At 31.5% G+C, this 23755-nt stretch overlaps 2 protein-coding genes across 6 annotated transcripts; both read left to right on the plus strand.

The window, feature by feature from the left end:
• The first annotated feature begins 4442 nt into the window (after nt 1–4442).
• On the plus strand, nt 4443–8284 carry LOC148240387 (uncharacterized). The gene is made up of 6 exons (XM_088210046.1): nt 4443–4961; nt 5046–5234; nt 5344–5454; nt 7408–7512; nt 7593–7721; nt 7842–8284. Exons 1-6 carry the CDS (start codon nt 4806–4808, stop codon nt 7935–7937), a joined length of 786 nt encoding a protein of 261 aa, XP_088066172.1. The 5' UTR covers nt 4443–4805; the 3' UTR covers nt 7938–8284.
• An 8172-nt stretch (nt 8285–16456) lies between these two features.
• On the plus strand, nt 16457–20095 carry LOC148240388 (uncharacterized). Of its 5 annotated transcripts, none has more exons than XM_088209991.1 (10): nt 16457–16922; nt 17003–17131; nt 17252–17542; nt 17658–17708; nt 17798–17863; nt 17933–18146; nt 18302–18367; nt 19063–19353; nt 19492–19715; nt 19881–20095. In XM_088209991.1, the coding sequence occupies exons 1-8, from the start codon at nt 16767–16769 to the stop codon at nt 19068–19070; spliced, it is 981 nt and encodes a 326-aa protein (XP_088066117.1). In that variant the 5' UTR covers nt 16457–16766; the 3' UTR covers nt 19071–19353; nt 19492–19715; nt 19881–20095. The 5 variants fall into 5 exon arrangements, with proteins under 5 accessions (XP_088066117.1, XP_088066118.1, XP_088066119.1 ...); XM_088209992.1 differs by having other exon boundaries at nt 19063–19161; nt 19237–19715; XM_088209993.1 differs by having other exon boundaries at nt 19063–19161; nt 19240–19715.
• The last annotated feature ends 3660 nt before the right edge of the window (nt 20096–23755 follow it).

The raw sequence follows: 23755 nt of genomic DNA on the forward strand, positions 1-23755 counted from the left end.
TTATATGTAGATATATGTACATTACTTAAGTGTTTGTTTAGAATGTAATCTCACATCAACTAAGTACGAAAACTTATAGCAATGTTTTACTATCATAACATTTTAGGACTAAATCTAATATGATTTTGAACTAATTAAGTAATGCGCATACGAGCTATCTTTTGTTGATATTATTCTATCTATACATAATGATCATCTTAGGTACGAACCTAACAGTAATATTAATAACATTGACTCAATTGTTACAGCAGCAATGGATGGAGAGGCAGCAGTAAAAAGGGGCATCAATGAAACAGGGAATGCGCCAGTAATAAGCTTTGGCAATGACGAGATAGAAAGAACGACGATGAACATTGGAGGCGAAATGGTATTGGAGAACTCTAATATGCTAATGATGCAACCCGGCGAGAAAACTGTTTTTACTTCTGCAGATGAAGGTCTCAGGTCGCTAATGAACTTAGTAGATGAAAAGGTTAAGTCTAAAAATGATGTTGTTAGGCCTGAAATTGATGTTGCGAGTTTTGCCAACGGAATTACTGGCTCCACTGATGAAGAACTAGAGTCGTTAAGGGTTCAAATTGATGGATTTGCTGGAGAAAGCTGTCCAGATTTGGAGTCAATAATGAAGGAGGGTCTTTGTCGATTCAATCATCGTTGATTCTTATCACCCTATTGATATTTTTAAAAATTTTCAGACATTTTCATTACATTAAATCATTTGTATTTTTTTAAATATCTGGACATTTTAATTAGATTAAATCTTTTATTTCTTCTTAAATTTTCAGAAATTTTCATTGGAGTAAACTCTTTATCATTACACATCTCTTTCTGCTGTCATTTCGACTTGGTATTAATAATTTCATTATGAACATATAATACACCTATGAGTATGCTAATACAATTTACATATAATTTCATTTCATTTCATTACATATAATATACCTAGCAGCATGCATGTCTATGAATGATGACACAATTTACATATGATATATGCATTTTAAGTACGCTTGCCTAGTAAAAACTATAGTCATATCTAATACCCACGTTACACACATGTACTATGCTCATCATAAAATATATATGGCCATCCTTGTGAAGACATGCATACGTACTGTGTGATTGAAAGAAAAGATTTAGTAATTAATGGTGTCTCCAACTTAATAGAGTTTATCATAATTTATATAAGTCTAACATTGGTTATATATAAAAGTTCATCCAAATGCTCACACACTGTAAAAACAACTCATCCTACATTTACACACTTGAAAGGAAAAGTAAAAAAGAAATTAATTATTTGTAATTAATATACATAATACAGGTTTTAAAATAAAGATGGATTAGAGAAATTAATATAAGGAAGTTATTTTAATTAAATAAAAACAAAAAAGGGGTAAATAATAATAGGTAATAAGGTCCATGCATTTCAGTGTTCAGTTTTGGACATGATAGATACGCAAAATGCATAGCATTTAATTCAGTAGATAATTTTACCTGTAATATTACTGGAGAGCAGTCAAAAAGCATTTTACTTTCAGCAGAAGGAAAATATATAAATTTGGGATATAAACAGAAATCATTTTTCTATAAACCTTATCTTTATATCTTGTGCCAATAAAAACAAATTTGAATATTGTACATATATCATTAATTAAGTTATAAATGTAGGAGTTAAGCCTTAAAATTAATTATAAGTACGAAATTAAAAATTTAACTAAAACTACAAAATTTTATAAAATTTCCATATTCATTGACAATCCTATATTAGATTTAAAATATTAAATACATTTTTCGCAAGAAAAAAAAAAAAAAAAAAAAAAAAAAGAGAATCAGCAATTCAAAATATCATGTGTAAGATATCTTTTACTGTACATATACAATTTATTAACTAAGAATATATAAATTTTGTAATCATATTTTTTATCAAAAATTCTTCTCTCCGTAAACTCCTTGATTTTGGTAAATTGGATTATTTTTTTCAAGTTACAAGTCAAGGGGTTGGAAATTCGCTAACTGTATCAGTTTTTACAAACTGTCCTAGAGTACATTAGGAAGACGAAAATTCGCAACGACTCTGGAGACCTGCTGAATAAAAGAGCAAGTAATTTCATGTTAAACTTACTAAAACAAAACATTGCAATTGGAAACTTACGTATAAAGAAAAGTAACTGCTCATAGTTCTAACATCAATTATTGGCCTTAGATTATGTATTTAAATTTGGGAGTTAATAAAAATTCTAAAATGATATTTAAAAAAAAAAAAAAAAGTTTGCGCTAAGGTACATACCATCATTATCATCTTCCATGTTGTAATGACGTAATCATCTTCGTCATCGTTACAATCAATGTTCCTCAACAATTTTAAGTATATTAGGCAAAATTCGCGTTGTTTTACCAAAAGGGAGATCTTTCTGTAAAATAATATGATTCAAAACTTTCTAAATCTCTTGCAAGTGCAAAACAAATTATTCGTCTACATGAATTTATATATGTAGACATGTTAAACTTTACGTGTTTCAAATGCACAGAGATATAAGTCTATAGAACGGAGAAGCATGAGATATACTACATGCACATGAAGCATGTTGTAGGACGAAGATATTCTTGATTTGAGTGCTTCATACAAACTTTAGATTGATTTTTAAAGAAATAAAATTAAGTATTGTCATGCATCGAGAAAAAAGGGGAAGATTTTTTTTAACTATGATATTGATTTTGATGATTGACGAAAATTTAACTAGTTCTAATATTTATTAATTAGCAAGCGCAACATAATTCATGAAAGTGGAATAAAACACATAAGATATTTTTTTTTTTATGTTGTTGCTTATCTTCTATATAATTAAGTATTTCAATTTTGAAGGCTCGGGATATTTTTACTCAAAATTCCCTAATGAACTTGCTTTGAGCAACTTGCAGACCTCTATATATTTAATTTGTCTAAGGGAACATAAAGCATCCTAATTTCAACTCATTTCGTTCTCATTTAAACTCACTTATACATCTAGAGACCCAATAATCCACTAATGCAAATCCACGGTAAGTACAAAACTTTCAGTCAAAAATATATCTTCATTCATAACGCACTTGAGTAATTATCGCTAGCTCCTTTCTAAGAGAGCTATACATAGGGGCAACTTAAAGTGGAAACCTAGGCATAATTTTTGCACGCAAGAGGGTTCAGCTTACCATAAAGTTTGGGCTTTATGTTATGCAAATGTAGCATGACCTTCCGTTCAGCTGTATAGGAGGTTAATGTCACTAATCTTAATATTCTCGCACGGCAGGGCAATGCTGCAAGAAAAGCTGGCCGCCACTTTAGTTGTAGTGGTGCCGCGAATATTCTTGAAAACATCATTTCTAATCTAAAAAAATGAGGATCTCCTAAAAAAGAATGCAATATATATATATATATATATATATATATATATATATATGAGAAGTTTGATCATAGTTTTAGGTTGAATCAAACAAATTATGTATGGTTATACGTACCTGCAATTTACACAAATTATGTGGGCAGTATTGCTGATCGATAAAAATTGGACCACCGACACTTCCTACGATAATGTCCTCGAAGTGCAGCTTCGACACATTTAACCTTTTTGGAGTGGAGAGCCAAGTCTTAATTCTCACACCATTCGTGGTGTTCCTGATAGTACAATTCACAACTGAGATCCCTTCCGCAGGCTCTTCGTTGTCATACTTGTCAATGCTACGTATGCTTATTCCATGACCAGATCCATACACAACCTTCGTCGTGTTCAAGTTTCTAGTGTCGTCTCCGATGGAGATGCAGTCACCGTCGGTTGAGATTACGGACTCACTGATGGCGATCCCATTTGATCGAACCAAATAGGTGGCTTATGTATTACGACTTTCATCTGGCACTGTAATGCTAGCATGCTGGAAGTTAATGGTTTTGCAACCTAAGACATTGATATGAAAGTTTTTGCTATTTAGGGAAGTCATGTGATAGACAACTGCATTGGTAACCATGTTGAGTCTCGAATTCTGTTTGTTTTTCATAACAAAAGAAAAGAACGAAAATCTTCTCGCGACACTAATAAACACCACGATTAGAGTTAAAAATCATATACGTGTTAAGTTAAATATAAGAATTTATATTTTTTTCATGGCATAGAAGGATTTGAGATTAGTTCGAAGTTGTATTCACATATATATTTTTTTATTTATTTGTTCACACGTGTATATATTTTTTCAAAAAAAAATATTTGATAATGAAAAACTAAATATGTATCAAGAATATCTTTATAATAAAATAAGACAAAAAGTTATTATTTTATTTGTGCTCAAAATTTTTACTAGAGGGCATTATTTAATTATCAATATGTGAATATATATATATATATGAAAATATTATGCTACTACAAATATATACAGACACACACACACATAATATATAAGGCTTAGTAGGCTGAGATAAAAACTATATTTGTTATTAAATAATTGCAGATTTTTTAGCTTTAATTGGTCAGATTTATTAGTGGGCAAAGGGGATGGATTGAAAGAGGGAAAAAAGAGAAAAGAGACGTAGATGGACGGAAAAAAATAAAAGTTAATAATTTTTTAGGTTAAGACAAAAATATAAAATGTAATAAAATATGTTTCTTTTACTCTAAAATAAGGGGAAAAAAAAAAAAAAAAACAAAAGATATATGTAATAAAATATCCAACGCCGCCATCCTCAATTTACATTTCTCTCTCTCTCTCTCTATCTCTCTCTGTGCGTGTCCCTCTCTCTCCCTCTCTCTCTCTCTCTCCCTATCTCTCTCTCAATTTACAACATGTCTCATACAAAAATTGAGAGTTCAGAACTCACTGGTTCCGAAATACAGCCACACATTGAACGACATGAAGAGGCAGGTGCATCTAACCGAAATTCAACCTCTAAAGGATCAGAAGCATCAAACTTAATTGATCGAGTACGAGCTATAGTCGGAGTAAGTATCGAACTATACAGATACGCGAAGGATCCGGTGGGTTTTTTTAAAATAAATTTACTAACACGCTCCCCCTTGAAACAGAAAAGGGTAAGGGAGTTGCGAGCGAAGGTGCAAGAAGAAGAGAATGAGAAGAAAGCACGCGAAGCAGCCGAGGCAGAACGGTTAGCTGCAGAAGGAGAAAATATTGCATCTGAGGCCGTGGCAGCTGTCCCCATTTCTTTCAGAAGGCCTGATGAAGAAATTGTCCATCCATACGAACCCAGTCAAATGGTGCGTCCACAATCTGCATATATATGTGCATAGATATATATATATATATATATATATATATATATCAAATTTTTTCTAGGTTTTTTAGATTACAGCTTGATGTGTGTAGGGGCACCAGCAGCAACCTAAGAAACGACAGAAATGTCCAGTAGCAGGAAGAGCCACAGTTTCTTTTACCCTTCCAGAGGATCTTCTGGTCTTAGCTGATAACATCCAACTGGTTAGTAAATATTTCTGTCGCTTAAATCTCTCGTATCTTCCCAGTATGCGTGCAGCATATAGTTTACATATGATATATGCGTTTAACATGATGTATAACTTCATTTTCGTACATAACATATGCCCAGTAGCTAGCACGCATGCAATGAATGTTAACACTATTTGCACATGATATATGTATTTTAAGTACAGACAACTTGTGCTGCCTAATAATAATAATAATCGTATCTAATATGCACATTACATACATAGAATATACTCATCATAAAACATATATGATGATCCTTGTGAATACATGCATATGTATTATGTAATTAAAAGAAAGGATTTAGTAACTAATGGTATCTCCAACATATCAAAATTTATCACAATTTGTATAAGTCTAACATTAGTTATATGTAAAAACTCATTCAAATCACATCCCTATAAAATAAATCGGTCAGCATTTACACACCTGAAAGGAAAATTGAAAAGAAATTTAATAATTATAGGTTATAAGATGAAGACGGATGCCGACAATTAATATTAGGAAGTTATTTTAATTAAATAGAAACAGAAACGGTAATTAATAATGGGGAATAAGGTTCATGCTCTTTAGTGTTCAGTTTTAGACAAGATAGATATGCAAAATCCACAGCATTCAATTCAATAGATACATTTTACTATTGAGCAATCAATAAGCTTTCACTATCTGTAAAATATATAAATTTTAAATATGAACAGAAAATGTCTATTGGTAGAATAGGTAAGATGTTTTTCTCTATTAGTATAAACATTCTCTTTATATCTTGTGCCAACTAAAATAGAAATTGAATACTGTACATGTATCATTAATTAAGTCATAATTATAATTAATTAGGCATTAAAATTAGCCATGAATATAAAATTACAAGTTTAACTAAAAACAAAAATTTTATAAAGTTTTCGTATTCATTCACAATATTCCTAAACTAGATTTAAAATATCAAATACCTTTTTTTACTAAAATATAAGAGAATTATGCAATTCAAAACATCAAGTATATGTATCTTTTACTAAAAAATATATATATTTTATTAACTAAAAATGAAACTTATCATAATTTCTATAAGTTTGATATTAATTATATATAAAAATTGATCCGAATGTACACGCCATATAAAAGAAATTCATCCTACCTTTACACACTTGAAAAGGAAAAGAGAAAAGAAATTAATTAGTTGCAATTTATATGTATAATATAGGTTATAAATGAAGATAAATGAGAGAAATTAATATTAGGAAGTTATTTTAATTACATAGAAGCAAAAAAGGGTAATTAATTGCAGGTAATAAGGTACATGCATTTCAGTGTCTAGTTTTGGACATGATAGATATGCAAAATCCATAGCATTAAATTCAATAGATACATTTCATTGTTATGTTAATGTTGAGCGGTCAAGAATCATTTTGCTTTCACTAGAAGGAAAACATATAAATTTTTGATATGAACAAAAAATGTCTATTGATATTGATAAAATAGGTAAGATATTTTTCACTATTAATATAAACATTCTCTTTATATCTTGAGCCAATTAAAAAAATTTGAATATTGTACATGTATCATTAATTAAATTATAAATGTATTACTTAAGAATTAAAACTAACTATAAATATAAAATTAAAAATTTAACTAAAAACACATTAAATTTTATAAAATTTCCATATTCATTCACAATATTCTTAAATTAGATTAAAAATATCAAAGACGTTTTTTAGAACAAGACAGAAAGGAAAGAAAAAAAATGAAGAATCCATCCAAGGTTGCCATCCTCAATATATATGACCGTTCACTACTTGATTCATCTCCAGATAAACATCTCTCTCTCTCTCTCTCTCTGTCCCTCTGTCTATCTATCTATCTATCTATCTATCCCTGTACAACATGTCCCACACAAAAATTGAGAGTCTAGAACTCTCTGGTTTCGAAATACAGCCATACATTGAGCAACATGAAGGGGCAGGTGCATCAAATCAAAATTCAAACGCTAAAGGATCAGAAGCATCCAACATCTTCGATCAAGTACGAGCAATGGTTGGAGTAAGTATCGAAATATGCATATGTGCTAAGGATTCGATATGTTTTTTTATAACTTTTTAAAATGCTCCATCTTGATACAGAAAAGGGTAAGGGAGTTCACTTCAGACGACCTCGTTTCTCCCAAAACGAATAACCGGTACACAATTCGGCAAAGAACCAAATGTTGGACTATAGAGCGACGACAGCGTGTAACTATGAGATATGATTCAGTTAGTCCTATTAATTTTTTGAACTTAACAAGTCTTTTTTAGAGCGTGCATCTAGAAATTAGAAATTTATATATGGTTACTCAAAAACCTTGACAACATTTACTTGATGTGTTACTGCAGTATTTCATTCATAGGGAATCACGGGGATTATTCCGACCAGCAGTGGAAGTCACAGACTTTATACTGCAGGAGGTCTACCCAGAGAAGCCGATATAATCTAATGAGAAAATCATTTTTACTTCTGCAAATAAAGATTTCGAGTTGCTGATAAACCTAGCAGATGGAGAAGTTAAATCTACAAATGATACTGTTAGGCCTAAAATTGATGTTGTGGGTTCTGCAAATGAAATTACTGGCTCCACTGCTAAAGAACTTGAGTCTTAAGGATTTAAGTGGATGGATTCGCCGGAGAAAGCTGTGCTGATTTGATGTCGATAATGATGGAGGGTCTTTGTCAATTCTAATCGTTATAGATCTTAATCATCATATTTATGTATTCTCAAATTTCAAGACATTTTTATTAGATTAAATCCTTTATCATTACAGATCTCTTTCTATTGCCATTTTGACTTGCTATTGATAATTTCATTTTGAGCATATAATATGCTTACTAGATTGCTAATGTTATTTACATATAGTTTCATTTTCTTTCATATAACATGCCCAGTAGTGTGCATGAATGAATGATAACACTATTTACATATGATATATGCATTTTAAGTACACTGCCTAAATAATAATTATAATCATATCTAATACCCGCATTACATACATGTTATACTCATCATAAAACATATATGATGATTCTTGTGAATTCATCCATATGTATTGTAACACCCAAATTTATTATTTTTATTTTTTAATTTAGATTAGAATTTAAAGTTTAATTTTTTAATATTTAATTTATAAGGTTTTAATTTAATTTAATAAAAATAAAAATAATAATAATGATAAAATAGGGTAAAATTATTTTTGGGATTTAATTGAAATTGATTTTGGGAAAAAGGGGTGAAAATTTAGATTCTGGGGGTGTTTTTGAAAGGAAAATCAGAAATCGGGGGGTCAAAACGCAATTAAGAAAGGTTGTGCCACGTCAGCAGTCACGTCAGCAGCCCCGGCCAACCAGAACACGCCGTATGGCAAAGAAGCTGACGCGGGAGGCCACGCGGGACGGAGCCACATGAGCGATCCGCGTGCACGTGATCGAACGGTCCAGATCTTACGCGTGCGGACGGCCCAGATCTCACGCGCACGGACAGCCCAGATCTCACGCGTGCGGATGGCCCAGATTGAATCACGCACAGATAGCCCAGATCGCATCGCGATGGACGGCCCAGAGTTGTTCCAATTTTAATCGCGATCGGACGGTGCAGATTAAATCGTGATGGACGGCTGAGATTAATAGGGGAAGGTTATAAATAACCTCACCCACACCCGACCCCAAACCCTAGCCGCCAGTACCCTCGCCGGAGAAGAAGAACCAGTCGGAGGAGGAGCCGGCCGCCGCCACCCGCCGCCGCACCGGAGGGTTTTTCGACCGCCAAACGAGGTAAATTTTCTCCCCTTGGCTCTTTTTCGATGCTGAATCCGCCTATGGCCAAATTGGAGCCAAACCGTCCGCCAATCGACCGAAAAACACCACCGAAGTCCAGCGGCGGCGCCGCGGCATCCCTCGATTTTTGCCTCTGATGAGGCCCTTTCTGGTTCCCGTTCGATTCAATTTTTACACCACTGTTATCACCGTCCTTTTCTCTACAGGTTGACCGGAGCAAAACATCAAACCGCCACTCGCGCCGGAGAAGCCGCCGCACCCGAGAGCTGCGCCGCCGGTAAGTCTTGGTTTTCCGTGATTTTTCTGCCCACCGAGGGCCCTAAGGTTGTTTTATCGCAGGAACCAATGCCAGTTTGGCCGAATTCGGCCGAAAACAGCCAACCCGAGGCGGATCGTAAAGGTTTTTATTATTAATAAATGAGTTTGTTATAAATTATGCTCCATTGGTCGTTTTTGTTTTCTACCAACCTTTACTTCTGTGGCAGTGAGATAGTGTGATGTCTTTACTGGGCTAGTGTAGCTCATTCCTTACTTAACCATTTCAGATCCGGAAGACGTGGTTCCCGAGCCCGTTCCGCAGGAAGACGGCGAGTTAGACGCCTAAAGATTTTATAGTTCTATTTATAGTTTTTATTTCGAGTATTTCTTTTAATTAGCTTATTCTTTCATACGTTGAATACATTTTTGGTTATTGTGTAAGGGATGTTAATCAGAATTTTTATTTCGCTTCCGCATTTAAAATTTTTAATACATACATCTTCATTTAAATTTCCAGGGCCGTTACATGTATTGCATAATTAAAAGAAAAAATTTAGTAATTAATGGTGTCTCCAACTTGATAAACATATCATAATTTATATAAGTCTAATATTAGTTATATATACAAATTCACCCTACATTTAAACACCTGAAAGGAAAAATAAAAAGAAATTAACTATTTGTAATTAATATATATTAAGAGAAATTAATATTAGAAAGTTATTTTCTATAAATAGAAACAAAAAGGGTAAGTAGTAATAGGTAATAAGGTCCATGCATTTGAGTGTTCAGTTTTGGACATGATAGATATGTAAAATCCATAGTATTTAATTTACTAGATATATTTTATCTGCAATGTTATTGCTAAGAACTCAAAAAGTATTTTACTTTCACTAGAAGGAAAATACATAAATTTTGGGTGTAAACAGAAAATGTCCATTGCTAAAACAGATAAAATATTTTTCTCTCTTAATGTAAACCTTCTCTTTATATCTTGTGCCAATTAAAAAAAATCGAATATTGTACATATATCATTAATTAAATTATAAATTTTATTACTTAAGCATTAAAATTAAGTATAAATATAAAATTACAAATTTAACTAAAAATACATAAATTTGATAAAATTTTCATATTCATTCACAATATTCCTAATTAGATTTAAAATATCAAATACATTTTTTAACTAAAAATTAAGAGAATCATGCAGTTTAAAATATCAAATGTATATATCTTTTATTAAAATATTTACAAATTTTAGCTAAAGACGCATAAATTTTCATAAAATCTCCATATGTTTTTTCAAGAATTCCTCTCTCTACAAACTCATTGCTTTAGGTAAACTAGTTTATTTCGTCAAATTACAAGTCAAGATGTACAAAGTTCGTTAATTGTATCAGTATTAACAAACTGCTTTAAAATATCCAAGGAAGACAACAATCTCACTTTAATTAAGTATAATAACCTATAGCAATTTTCTACTTTCTAACTAGCTACTCCTGTAATATCATAAATTTTTTTATCTAAATCTTATATGATATTAGAATCAATTAAGTATCATATACACTACCTATCTTTCGTCAATATTATTCTATCTATACATTGTCTCTTCATATACATTCTTTACATAGTGATCATCTTATTGATTCAATTATTGCAACGGTAATGGATGAAGAGGTAGCAGCAAATAGAGGCATCAACAAAATAATTTTCTTAAATTTTCAAACATTTTCATTAAATTAAATCCTTTATATTTTATTAAATATCTGGACATTTTGATTAGATTAGATCCTTTTTATCTTTTTAAATTTTCATAAATTTTTATTAGATTAAACTCTTTATAATTACACATCTCTTTCTATTGCCATTTTGACTTGGTATTAATATTTTTATTCTGAACATATAATACACCTATCAGTATGTTAATACAATTTACATATAATTTCACTTCATTACATAAAATATGTCGAGTAGCATGCATGCTATGAATGATAACACTATTTACATACGATCTATGCATTTTAAGTCTACTGCCTAATAATAACTATAGTCATATCTAATACCCACATCACACACATGTATTATACACATCATAAGATATATATGATGATCCTTGTGAACACGTGTATATATAAAGTGTGATTAAAAGAAAAAATTGAGTAATTAATGGTGTCTCCAACTTAATAAAGGTTATCGTAATTTATATAAGTCTAATATTAGTTATATATAAAATTTCATCCAAATGTTCACACCCTATAAAAGAAATTCATCCTACATTTACACACTTGAAAGGAAAAGTAAAGAAGAAATTAATTATTTTTAATTAATATATATATTAATGGTTTTAAAATGAAGATGGAACAGAGAAATTAATATTAGGAAGTTATTTTAATTAAATAGAAACAAAAAAAAAGGTAAATAATAATAGGTAATGAGGTCCATGCATTTAGTGTTCAGTTTTGGACATGATAAATACACAAAATGCATAGCATTTAATTCAATAGATAATTTTATCTGTAATATTATTGCTGTCAAAAAGTACTTTACTTCTAGCAGAAGGAAAATATATAAATTTGGGATATAAACATAAATTATTTTTCTATAAACCTTCTCTTTATATCTTGTGCCAACTAAAAAAATTTCAATATTGTACATATATCATTAATTAAATTTTAAATGTAAGAGTTAAGCCTAAAATTAATTACAAATATGAAATTAAAAATTTAACATAATTTTATAAAATTTTCATATTCACACAAAATCCTATATTAGATTTAAAATATTAAATATATTTTTCGCAAAAAGAAAATTTAGGAGAATCAACAATTCAACATATCGTATGTATGAATCTTTTACTGTATACAATTTATTAACTAAAAATATGTAAATTTTGTAATCATATTTTTTTGAAAAAATTCTTCTCTCCATAAACTCCTTTATTTTGGACTTGATAGATATGCAAAATCCTTAACATTTAATTCAGTAGATGATCTAACCTGTAATGTTATTGTTGAGCAGTCAAAAAGCATTATAGTTTATGAGATCTATAACGAGGATTATTCCAATCAGTAGAGATTATTCCGATCAGCTGTGGAAGTCACAAACTTTATAGTTTATGAGATCTACCCAAACAAGACAACTCCCAAGCCAAGGAAGACAAAAGCAGAAGAAGGGAGTAATTTTGCGGTGCCAACAGAAGAAGAGAATACCCTAGGGAGGAAGAAGGTTGGCAGGCCAAGAAAAAATAAGGTGGATGGGGAACGAGGGAGTACCCTAGAACGAAAGAAAGTTGGCAGGCCAAGGAAAGGGGTGGATGGGAAATAAGACTTCTTCGGTATGTTGTTTTTGAGTGTATATATATTGGAAATGTTAAAGTCATCATTAATTTTTTGATTGTAAAATATTTTATCTAGACTCTTTTATTTTTTTTGTTGTGCAAGGTACATGTGGTGAGGGAACAAAGGAAGAAGATGGAGAGAGAGAAAAGACTCCATCAGTGAGTGGAGTGTATTTATTATATATATGTGTGTATATATATAAGATGCTTAGATAGAAATGCATATAATAGTTTCTCAATGTGCAAGATTTTGATCAAAATGTACTTAGTTCGCCTGTTAATTTACACATATCAACCAAGGAAGAAAACCAGAAGGGGGTGGCAGGAGATATGCCTTTTGTCATTGATGAAGTAGTTAATTAACATATAAGACTGAAATTGATATTTTTATTCATGTGCAGATTATTGGATTTAACTTGGTTTTGTGTGATTGTATAGATGATGAATTCTTCAGGTACAAGATCCATAGATTCCGAGATAAAGAAGATAGCAAATGAGAATGATTAAGCCCAAGTAACTCACTTAGCCTCATTACATAATATGTAGTTATTAATAGGTGCATGTAAAAGAAAATTACAGTGACTTCATTTTTTAGTACTTATAGATGACAGTGAAGACAACAAGGGAAAGAGAAAGGGGGCAGAATAATCAATTGATCCTATTGTAATAAGAATGGTTTTTACACACTATACATTTATAAATTTTATCGGTGAAATAACTTCGTTTTTTATTTTTATAGATTACAAATTTTTATTTGGTGGGTACAATTTGATAAATACGTAAGTTGTTACACGGTTATGCTATAAGTAAAATTTTTTTTTAAGCGGAAAGAAAAAAAGAAAAGTTATTCTTCATGAGATAGAAGAAAATACAGACAAGTGTAACTCAAACTGTAAGCCAAGACGTGTATTGAAGAGGTATGATCAGAAGATGAAGGAGAAGATTCTAGAGTCTATTGAGAATTCCCTAGAAGAGCTATTCATGAGGATGAGCTTACACTCAAATAAAGGTATTTCAATCAATGAAAAAGATAACAAGAGAAATAATGATGAGGAGCAAAAGATATATACCGGTGGTCTTTGTGAAAAAAACACAGAGGACCTCCAATGCTTCTTTCAATCTAAATCTAGAACCATCTGTAAGTCTCTCTTAACTAAATTAATGGGTAAAGATATAATATTTCAACCTAAACCTAAAACCACTAAGACTCGTATTTCGGCGATCATATATTCTTTTTGTATTGCTTTTGCTTTTGCTTAAGATGTTACACATATATGAACATCAATTAAGTATTTATTTAAAATGTAATCTTACATTTAAGATGTAAATTCACATTAACTAACTATAATAACCTATAGTAATCATATACTTTCTTACTAGTTACTCTTGTAATATCATAACATTTTATGTCTAAATCTAATATAATTTTAAAACTAATTAAGTATTATATAAGTAATACATCGTTTGTTAATATTATTCTATCTATACATTATCTCCTCATATGAACTCTTTATATGGTGATCATATTAGGTAAGAATCTAACGGTAAAATTAACGACATTGATTTGATTGTTGCAGCTGCAACTGATGAAGAGGCAGCAATAGAAATAGAGAAAACGACTGTGGAGATCATAGACAAACAATTATTGGAGAACTTGAATCTACCAACGATGCAATGCAATGAGAACATTATTTTGTCTTTTGCAAATAAAGATTTCGATTTGCTAATTAACCGAGTAGATAGAGCTATTAAATCTACAACATAAGATGTTGTGGGTTAAAATTGATGTTGTGGGTTTTACAAATAAAATTACTGGCTCCACAATTGAAGAATTAGAGAAAGCTATCCAGATTTTGAGTCAACAATGAAGGAGGGTCTTCGTCTCCCAGACCACCATAGATTTTAATCACCATATTTATACTTTCTTAATTTTTTAGATATTTTTGTTATATTAAACCCTTTATCATTAGAGATCTCTTTCTATTGCCATTTTGACTTGCTACTAAGAATCTCATTCCTTACATATAATATACTTCCCAGTATGCGTGCAGCATATAGTTTACATATGATATATGCGTTTAATATGATGTATAACTTCATTTTCGTACATAACATATGCCCAGTAGCTAGCACGCATGCAATGAATGTTAACACTATTTGCACATGATATATGTATTTTAAGTACAGACAACTTGTGCTGCCTAATAATAATAATAATCGTATCTAATATGCACATTACATACATTGAATATACTCATCATAAAACATATATGATGATCCTTGTGAATACATGCATATGTATTATGTAATTAAAAGAAAGGATTTAGTAACTAATGGTATCTCCAACATATCAAAATTTATCACAATTTGTATAAGTCTAACATTAGTTATATGTAAAAACTCATTCAAATCACATCCCTATAAAATAAATCGGTCAGCATTTACACACCTGAAAGGAAAATTGAAAAGAAATTTAATAATTATAGGTTATAAGATGAAGACGGATGCCGACAATTAATATTAGGAAGTTATTTTAATTAAATAGAAACAGAAACGGTAATTAATAATGGGGAATAAGGTTCATGCTCTTTAGTGTTCAGTTTTAGACAAGATAGATATGCAAAATCCACAGCATTCAATTCAATAGATACATTTTACTATTGAGCAATCAATAAGCTTTCACTATCTGTAAAATATATAAATTTTAAATATGAACAGAAAATGTCTATTGGTAGAATAGGTAAGATGTTTTTCTCTATTAGTATAAACATTCTCTTTATATCTTGTGCCAACTAAAATAGAAATTGAATACTGTACATGTATCATTAATTAAGTCATAATTATAATTAATTAGGCATTAAAATTAGCTATGAATATAAAATTACAAGTTTAACTAAAAACAAAAATTTTATAAAGTTTTCGTATTCATTCACAATATTCCTAAACTAGATTTAAAATATCAAATACCTTTTTTTACTAAAATATAAGAGAATTATGCAATTCAAAACATCAAGTATATGTATCTTTTACTAAAAAATATATATATTTTATTAACTAAAAATGAAACTTATCATAATTTCTATAAGTTTGATATTAATTATATATAAAAATTGATCCGAATGTACACGCCATATAAAAGAAATTCATCCTACCTTTACACACTTGAAAAGGAAAAGAGAAAAGAAATTAATTAGTTGCAATTTATATGTATAATATAGGTTATAAATGAAGATAAATGAGAGAAATTAATATTAGGAAGTTATTTTAATTACATAGAAGCAAAAAAGGGTAATTAATTGCAGGTAATAAGGTACATGCATTTCAGTGTCTAGTTTTGGACATGATAGATATGCAAAATCCATAGCATTAAATTCAATAGATACATTTCATTGTTATGTTAATGTTGAGCGGTCAAGAATCATTTTGCTTTCACTAGAAGGAAAACATATAAATTTTTGATATGAACAAAAAATGTCTATTGATATTGATAAAATAGGTAAGATATTTTTCACTATTAATATAAACATTCTCTTTATATCTTGAGCCAATTAAAAAAATTTGAATATTGTACATGTATCATTAATTAAATTATAAATGTATTACTTAAGAATTAAAACTAACTATAAATATAAAATTAAAAATTTAACTAAAAACACATTAAATTTTATAAAATTTCCATATTCATTCACAATATTCTTAAATTAGATTAAAAATATCAAAGACGTTTTTTAGAACAAGACAGAAAGGAAAGAAAAAAAATGAAGAATCCATCCAAGGTTGCCATCCTCAATATATATGACCGTTCACTACTTGATTCATCTCCAGATAAACATCTCTCTCTCTCTCTCTCTCTGTCCCTCTGTCTATCTATCTATCTATCTATCTATCCCTGTACAACATGTCCCACACAAAAATTGAGAGTCTAGAACTCTCTGGTTTCGAAATACAGCCATACATTGAGCAACATGAAGGGGCAGGTGCATCAAATCAAAATTCAAACGCTAAAGGATCAGAAGCATCCAACATCTTCGATCAAGTACGAGCAATGGTTGGAGTAAGTATCGAAATATGCATATGTGCTAAGGATTCGATATGTTTTTTTATAACTTTTTAAAATGCTCCATCTTGATACAGAAAAGGGTAAGGGAGTTCACTTCAGACGACCTCGTTTCTCCCAAAACGAATAACCGGTACACAATTCGGCAAAGAACCAAATGTTGGACTATAGAGCGACGACAGCGTGTAACTATGAGATATGATTCAGTTAGTCCTATTAATTTTTTGAACTTAACAAGTCTTTTTTAGAGCGTGCATCTAGAAATTAGAAATTTATATATGGTTACTCAAAAACCTTGACAACATTTACTTGATGTGTTACTGCAGTATTTCATTCATAGGGAATCACGGGGATTATTCCGACCAGCAGTGGAAGTCACAGACTTTATACTGCACGAGGTCTACCCAGAGAAGCCGATTCCCAAGCCAAGGAAGAAAATAACAGAAGAAGGGAGTAGTTCTGCAGTGCCAGCAGGAGAAGGGAGTAGTTCTCCGGTGAGAAATAAGGTGGGAAGGCCAAGAAAAAATAAGGTGGATGGGGAACAAGAAAGTACTCCGGTAAGAAGGAAGGTTGGCAGGCCAAGGAAGGTGGTGGATGGGGAAAAACCGACTTCTTTTGTATGGTGTTTTTTCGCGTATATACATACACACATTGGAAATATTATGGTCACAATTAATTTTCTAATACTAAAATATTTTATGTAGATTTCTTTTATTCTTTTTTGTTGTGCAGGTGGATGTGCAGAGGAAGGAAAAGGGAAAGAGAAAGAGGATGGAAGAAGAGGTTGATTCATTTTTAATTAAATTGATTCTTATACAATATACATTTATAAATTTTACAGCTGAAGCTAACTTTGTTTCTTGTTTCTATAGTTGATAGAGCATTTACAGCAGAAATCGATACTTGAACCCAATGACAAGATTATAGAAAGTTATTTGGTGGGTACAGTTCGATAAATATTTAAGCTATGGTATGATTAAGGTACAAGTAATATAATTTTCTTTCAGGAAGCAAAGGGAAATGTTGTTCTTGATGAGGCAGAAGGAAATACGAACAGGCATAAAATGAAAGAGAAGATGTCGGAGCCTAAAAAGAATTCTGTGGAAGAGATGTACAGGAGAAATAATAATGAGGAGCATCGAAAGTTATACATTGGTGGTTTTTCTGGAAAATCCAAGAAGGACCTCCAACTCTTCTATCAATCTAAACCTAGAACTACTTGTAAGTCTCCCTTAACTCAACAAATTGATAATGATATATATATTTCGAACTAGACCTAAAACCACTAATGCTCAAATTTTGGCAATCATGTGTTGTGTATGTATTGCTTTTGTTCTTGCTTTTAAGTGTAATGAATGCTTCATATTTGGTAACAGATGAGGGATGTAGCACGATGGGCAACGAAGAATTTTTCATTCCAGAAAATGAGAAAGTCAGTCAAGGTATTAACATATTATATATGTACACAGTTGAGGCGATACATATATAAATGTTTATATCTATATATGTGCACAAATTGAAGTGTTTTTCTTTTACATATAATGAATGTTTGATGTTTGATGTTTGATAACAGAGAAAGACAAAAGCATGACTGGTAATAAAGAATTTATCATTCTAAAAAGAGAGAATGACAAACAAGATATACACATATTTATATATGTAGTGTGACATATATACAGATCTACATATCTATATATAGTCATGTAATTAAGTGTTTGTTTAGGATGTAATTCACATCAACTAAGTATAAGAACCTATAGTTATATATATGCACATATTTATATGTTACCTAGTTGATGTTATATATATACACATTACTTAAGTGTTTGTTTATAGTGTAATCTCACATTGACTAAGTATGATAAACTATAGTAATTTTTTTTTACTATCATAACATTTTAGGTCTAAATCTAATCTGATTTAGAACTAATTACGTATTATCTATACGAGCTATCTTTTGTCGTGGCAGCTGAGCCATTTCTTTCAAAAGACCTTATGAAAAAATTTTCCATCCTTACGAACCCGGTCAAATGGTGCTTCCACTATCTGTATATATATATATGTGTATAGATATATATATCAAACTTTTTCTAGGTTTTTAAGAATATAACTTAAAATGTGTGTATGGGCACAGCAGCAACCTAAGAAACGACAAAAATATCCAGTAGCAGGAAGAGCCGCGGTTTCTTTTACCCTTCTAGAGGATCTTCTGGTCTTAGCTAATAGCATCCAACTGGTTAGTAAATAATTTTGTCCAATTCAAAGTAGTGGGTTTTGTGGAAAACTTGTAAGTGGTTAATTTTCTTGATAGTAGTATACTTCTGACCAACTCGTTCTGCCCAAAACGAGTCATCGGTACACAATTTAGCAAAGAACCGAAGGGTGGACTATAGAGAGATTGCAGTGCGCAACTATGAGATATGATTCAGTAAGTCCCATTAATTTTATGAATTGAACAAGCTGGATTTCTCAGAGCATGCATCTAGAAATTAAAAACTCTACACATGGTTGCCTAAGAACATTGACAACATTTACTTGATGTGTTACTGCAATATTTCATTCATAGGGAATCACGGGGATTATTCCGATCAGTAGTGGAAGTCACAGACTTTATATTATATGAGGTCTACCCAGAGAAGCCGACTCCCAAGCCAAGGAAGAAAACAGCAGAAGAAGGGAGTAGTTCTGCAGTGCCAGCAGGAGAAGGGAATAATCCAATGCGAAAGAAGATAGGAAGGCCGAGGAAAAATAAGGTGGATGAGGAAAAAAGAAGCACTCCAGTAAAAAAAGGTAGGTTGGCAGGCCAAGGAAGGTGGTGGATGGGGAGAAGACGACTTCTTCTATATGTTGTTTTTCAGTGTACACATACATACATCGGAAATATTATAGTCATAATTAATGTTCTAATACTAAAATATTTTATCTATATTTCTTTTATTCTTTTTTGTTGTGCAGGTGGATGTGCACAGGAAGGAAAAAGGATGGAGAAAGAGGATGGAAGAAGAGGTTGATCCATTTGTAATTAAATTGATTCTTATACACTACATATTTATAAATTTTACAGCTGAAATAAACTTTGTTTCTTGTTCCTATAGTTGATAGAGCGTTTCAAGCAGAAATTGATACTTGAACCCAATGAAAAAATTACAAAAAGTTATTTGGTGGGTACAGTTCGATAAATATTTAAGTTATAATACGATTAAACTACAAGTAATATAATTTTTGTTCAGGAAGCAAAAGGAAATGTTGTTCTTGATGAGGCAGAAAGAAATACGAACAGGCATAAAATGAAAGAGAAGATGTCGGAGCCTAAAAAGAATTATGTAGAAGAGCTGTATAGGTGAAATAATAATGAGGAGTAGGAAAAGTTATACATTGGTGGTTTTCCTGGAAAAACAAAGAAGAACCTCCAACTCTTCTATCAATCTAAACCTAGAACCACATATATTTATTGTACCAGAAAGAGAGAATGTCAATCACACATATTTATATGTATAGTATGATATGTATATATATGTATATATATTTACATATGTACATACATGCACGTAATTAAATGTTTGTTTAGGATGTAATTCACATAAACTAAATATAAGAACCTATAGTACTATATGCAAATGTTTACATGTTACATAATGGATGTTTATATATAAAAAATACACACACGCTATTTAAGATTGTTTAGAATGTAATCTCACATCAACTAAATATAATAACTTATAGTAGTTATCTATTTTCTAACTTGCTACTCCTGTAATATCATAATATTTTGTGTCTAAATCTAATATGATATTAGAACCAACTAAGTATATATTATATATGCCACCTATCTTTTGTCAATATTATTCTATCTATGCATTATCTCCTTATATACACTTTTTACATGGTGATCGTCTTAAGTAAGAATCTAACGGGTGGCACGAAGTTTGATTCAATTATTGCATTGGCAATAGACTGAGAGACAGCAGCAAAAAGGGGCATCAACAAAATAGAAAATGTGTCAATAACAAGGAGAAGATAAAGAAAACGGTGGTAAATATCAGAGACAAAGTGATACTAGAGAACTCGAATATGCCAAGGATATAATCTAATGAGAAAATCATTTTTACTTCTGCAAATAAAGATTTCGAGTTGCTGATAAACCTAGCAGATGGAGAAGTTAAATCTACAAATGATACTGTTAGGCCTAAAATTGATGTTGTGGGTTCTGCAAATGAAATTACTGGCTCCACTGCTAAAGAACTTGAGTCTTAAGGATTTAAGTGGATGGATTCGCCGGAGAAAGCTGTGCTGATTTGATGTCGATAATGATGGAGGGTCTTTGTCAATTCTAATCGTTATAGATCTTAATCATCATATTTATGTATTCTCAAATTTCAAGACATTTTTATTAGATTAAATCCTTTATCATTACAGATCTCTTTCTATTGCCATTTTGACTTGCTATTGATAATTTCATTTTGAGCATATAATATGCTTACTAGATTGCTAATGTTATTTACATATAGTTTCATTTTCTTTCATATAACATGCCCAGTAGTGTGCATGAATGAATGATAACACTATTTACATATGATATATGCATTTTAAGTACACTGCCTAAATAATAATTATAATCATATCTAATACCCGCATTACATACATGTTATACTCATCATAAAACATATATGATGATTCTTGTGAATTCATCCATATGCATTGTAACACCCAAATTTATTATTTTTATTTTTTAATTTAGATTAGAATTTAAAGTTTAATTTTTCAATATTTAATTTATAAGGTTTTAATTTAATTTAATAAAAATAAAAATAATAATAATGATAAAATAGGGTAAAATTATTTTTGGGATTTAATTGAAATTGATTTTGGGAAAAAGGGGTGAAAATTTAGATTCTGGGGGTGTTTTTGAAAGGAAAATCAGAAATCGGGGGGTCAAAACGCAATTAAGAAAGGTTGTGCCACGTCAGCAGTCACGTCAGCAGCTCCGGCCAACCAGAACACGCCGTATGGCAAAGAAGCTGACGCGGGAGGCCACGCGGGACGGAGCCACATGAGCGATCCGCGTGCACGTGATCGAACGGTCCAGATCTTACGCGTGCGGACGGCCCAGATCTCACGCGCACGGACAGCCCAGATCTCACGCGTGCGGATGGCCCAGATTGAATCACGCACAGATAGCCCAGATCGCATCGCGATGGACGGCCCAGAGTTGTTCCAATTTCAATCGCGATCGGACGGTGCAGATTAAATCGTGATGGACGGCTGAGATTAATAGGGGAAGGTTATAAATAACCTCACCCACACCCGACCCCAAACCCTAGCCGCCAGTACCCTCGCCGGAGAAGAAGAACCAGTCGTCGGAGGAGCCGGCCGCCGCCACCCGCCGCCGCACCGGAGGGTTTTCCGACCGCCAAACGAGGTAAATTTTCTCCCCTTGGCTCATTTTTCGATGCTGAATCCGCCTATGGCCAAATTGGAGCCAAACCGTCCGCCAATCGACCGAAAAACACCACCGAAGTCCAGCGGCGGCGCCGCGGCATCCCTCGATTTTTGCCTCTGATGAGGCCCTTTCTGGTTCCCGTTCGATTCAATTTTTACACCACTGTTATCACCGTCCTTTTCTCTACAGGTTGACCGGAGCAAAACATCAAACCGCCACTCGCGCCGGAGAAGCCGCCGCACCCGAGAGCTGCGCCGCCGGTAAGTCTTGGTTTTCCGTGATTTTTCTGCCCACCGAGGGCCCTAAGGTTGTTTTATCGCAGGAACCAATGCCAGTTTGGCCGAATTCGGCCGAAAACAGCCAACCCGAGGCGGATCGTAAAGGTTTTTATTATTAATAAATGAGTTTGTTATAAATTATGCTCCATTGGTCGTTTTTGTTTTCTACCAACCTTTACTTTTGTGGCAGTGAGATAGTGTGATGTCTTTACTGGGCTAGTGTAGCTCATTCCTTACTTAACCATTTTAGATCAGGAAGACGTGGTTCCCGAGCCCGTTCCGCAGGAAGACGGCGAGTTAGACGCCTAAAGATTTTATAGTTATATTTATAGTTTTTATTTCGAGTATTTCTTTTAATTAGCTTATTCTTTCATACGTTGAATACGTTTTTGGTTATTGTGTAAGGGATGTTAATCAGAATTTTTATTTCGCTTCCGCATTTAAAATTTTTAATACATACATCTTCATTTAAATTTCCAGGGCCGTTACATGTATTGCATAATTAAAAGAAAACATTTAGTAATTAATGGTGTCTCCAACTTGATAAACATATCATAATTTATATAAGTCTAATATTAGTTATATATACAAATTCACCCTACATTTAAACACCTGAAAGGAAAAATAAAAAGAAATTAACTATTTGTAATTAATATATATTAAGAGAAATTAATATTAGAAAGTTATTTTCTATAAATAGAAACACAAAGGGTAGGTAGTAATAGGTAATAAGGTCCATGCATTTGAGTGTCCAGTTTTGGACATGATAGATATGTAAAATCCATAGTATTTAATTTACTAGATATATTTTATCTGCAATGTTATTGCTAAGAACTCAAAAAGTATTTTACTTTCACTAGAAGGAAAATACATAAATTTTGGGTGTAAACAGAAAATGTCCATTGCTAAAACAGATAAAATATTTTTCTCTCTTAATGTAAACCTTCTCTTTATATCTTGTGCCAATTAAAAAAAATCGAATATTGTACATATATCATTAATTAAATTATAAATTTTATTACTTAAGCATTAAAATTAAGTATAAATATAAAATTACAAATTTAACTAAAAATACATAAATTTGATAAAATTTTCATATTCATTCACAATAT

The sequence above is a fragment of the Carica papaya genome, chromosome 8, assembly GCF_054855325.1.
Source record: "Carica papaya isolate Zhongbai chromosome 8, ASM5485532v1, whole genome shotgun sequence".
Classification (NCBI taxonomy): domain Eukaryota; kingdom Viridiplantae; phylum Streptophyta; class Magnoliopsida; order Brassicales; family Caricaceae; genus Carica; species Carica papaya.